The 2,794-nt window shown below is 60.3% G+C and overlaps 1 protein-coding gene across 1 annotated transcript in view; it reads right to left on the bottom strand.

Moving 5' to 3' along the window:
- Positions 1-2,044, bottom strand: part of MAP2K2 (mitogen-activated protein kinase kinase 2) — a 35,952-nt gene extending 33,908 nt beyond the window's left edge. Inside the window, exon 1 of the mRNA XM_017847153.1 lies at positions 1,617-2,044. Within this exon, the coding sequence (XP_017702642.1) occupies positions 1,617-1,708 (92 nt within the window). The 5' untranslated portion in view covers positions 1,709-2,044. The remainder of the gene's footprint in view (positions 1-1,616) is intronic.
- Positions 2,045-2,794: the final 750 nt, after the last annotated feature.

Raw genomic sequence — 2,794 nt, 5'->3', positions numbered from 1 at the left:
CCCACATCCTGACTCCCCTAGGACCTGCCTTGTCCTCAGATACCCCAGAACTCCCACTCTGATCCCCCCTAGAGCCCCTCTATCCTGACCCCTCTAGGGTCTCCTACCCCATCCTGACCCCTCTGGGAGCCCCCCATCCTCCCCTCTCTTCTCTTTTTCCTGGTTGTCTATGGACCTTCTCCGCCCATTCTCTCACCTAAGGGACGCCCCCGCCCCACCTTAGCCCCCTAGGTGCCCTCCTCATCCCACCCCAACCTCATTACTCAGGGACTCATTCCCCAGAAGGACTGCTCCCCGCACCCCAGGACCTCTCAGCCTGTCCTCCTCACCCAGGTGCTGCACTGTCAACTCATGGCCCAGGGACCCTCCCACCCCGTCTTTCCCCCATAGGGAACCCCTCACCCCATTTCTCCCCCGAGGGACTCGCTTCACTATCATTTCACTGGGCAGGACACCCCTCGCTTATCCTTCCCCCTACAAGTACCCACCGACACATCCTCGCCTCTCAGGAACCCCCTCGACCCCATCTCACAATTCAGGGGCCCTGCACCCCATCCTCTCTCTCTGCAAGGACATCTCCTTGGCCTGATCTCATGACTTAAGGACTCCAAACCCCATATTTTCCCCAAAGGGATTTCCCCTCATTCCAATCTCATTACTCAGGGACCCCCCCATCTCCCTGATTTCACTATTCAGGGACCACTCACCCCATTTCACTACTCAGAGATCCACCAGCATTCTGCTACTCAGAGACTCCACGCCCTGTTTCCCCACAGGGACCTCCTTGGCCCAATCTCATTACTGAGGGACCCTACCCCATCTCAGTCTCATCACTCAGGGACCCGTCACCCCATCCTCTCCCCTCTGGAGCCCCCTTGCCCAAATTCCTTCCTCAGGGGCTGCCTAACTTCCCCTCACCCCATCCTCTCCTCTTGGGAACGCCCTGCACCCCGGTTTCCCTACTCAGGGGCTCCCCTGACCCCCATCTCATGACTAAGGCAGCCCTCACTCTGTCCTTTCCTCTTAGGGACCACTCACCCCATTTCACTACTCAGGGACCCCACACTCTGTTCTCTCCTCTTAGAGAGACCCTCACCCCGATCTCAGTGCTCATCCTGTTCTCTCCTTACGGACACCCCTCACTCCGATTTTCCTACTGAGGGACTCCCCTCACCCCAGCTTCACTTTTCAAAAGCCCCACACCCCATCTTCTGCACTGCAGGGACCTCCCCTCACTCAGTCTCACTGCTCAGGGGCCCTTGCCCCCATCCTCTCCCCTTAGAGACACCCTTCACCCCAACGTCACTGCTCAGAGACTCCCCTTATCCCAATTTCACTTTTCAGGAATCCCACACCCTATCTTTTCCACCACAAGGACCTCCCCTCGCCCAATCTCACTGCTCAAAGACCCTCGTTCCATCACCGGCCCAGACCCCCTGCCCTGTGCACCCTTCACCCCGTCCTCCAAGGGCCCCCTGCCCCGTCCTCCCCCGAAGGTCCCCTGAACCTCTCGCCCTATCCTCCTCCGAAGGCCCCCTGCATCCCTCGCCCCGTGCTTCCCCGAGGGCTCCCTGCACCGTGCACCCCGAGCCTCCGGCCGACCCCTGCCCACTCACTCGGAGGCGCCCTCGCTGGTAGGGGACGGGCCCTCGGCGATGGTAGGGTTGATGGTGAGCGCCGGCAGCACCGGCTTCCTCCGGGCCAGCATCGGGGCTCCACGGGCCGGCGGCGGCAGCGGCGCCTCTAGCCGGGGCCCATAGGGGGCGGGCCGGGAGCGATCGGCGCCTACGCGAGCCCGGGGCTGCGGCCACGGCCTAGGCCGGCGTCGGGGAGGCCGAGGGCGGGCGGCGCTGCGGGCCTGGGCCGAGGGTAGCCGAACGGCGCTGGGGCTGAGGCGACGGAGCCGCCACCTCTGCCGAGGCCCGCGAGAGGCTGACGCCGCAGCCGGAGTCCAAGAGGCCGGGGGAGGGGAGGGGCAGCCACAAGATCGCGGACCGGCCTCTCGCGATAACAGGATCGGGAGCCGCGATGGACCCTAACCCCAGCCGGCGCGCCTGCGCAGAAGCCCAGGCCGTCTTTCGGAGGGGAAAGGGGCGGACACCGAGGCGAGGCGTTTCCCGGAGCGTGCGCACTCGCTTGCCTTCCCACGGCGCGTGTACGCATGCGCCTGGGGCACGAGGCGCGGGCGCAGGAGAGGAGACGGATGGATGAGGGTGGGATTGACGGTCATGCACAGGTAGGCAGGAAGCCAGACTCCTGAAAGCCTCTGGTGCCCCAGGCTGGGGCTGAGACAACCCGAAAAACCCCAGAACAGTGGACGAGACCTACCCAGAGTCCATTTAATCTTTTGGCAAAGGTGGACACACGCCCCCGGCTCCCACCGCCTTAAAGTGTCAGTTACTCCCCCTCTTTCATCAGAGCAAGGCCACTCTAAAACATTTTTTAAAATTTATTTTAATTGACAAATAAAATTGCATGTATTGTTATGCGCATGTTAAAACATTTTTATTATAAAATACACATAACATAAAACTTGCCATTTTCACCATTTCTAAATGCACAGCTCAGAGGCATTAAGCGACCACCACCACCATCTCCAGAAGTTTCTCATTTTCCCAAACTGAAACGCTGTCCCTGTGAAATCTCACTCCCTATCCCCCTCCCCAGCCCCTGGAACCCACCATCCTACTTCCTGTGAATCTGATGATTCTAGGGACCTCATATGCGTAGGATCACACAGGTTTTGTCCCTTTGTGTCTGGCATATTTCACTGAGGGCCATGTCCTCAAGATGC

This window comes from Rhinopithecus bieti, unplaced genomic scaffold (assembly GCF_001698545.2).
Source record: "Rhinopithecus bieti isolate Rb0 unplaced genomic scaffold, ASM169854v2 scaffold_28055, whole genome shotgun sequence".
In the NCBI taxonomy this organism is placed as follows: Eukaryota; Metazoa; Chordata; class Mammalia; order Primates; family Cercopithecidae; genus Rhinopithecus; species Rhinopithecus bieti.
Note: the sequence above shows the minus strand (reverse complement) of the source record. Positions and strands in the feature narration are given on the sequence as shown.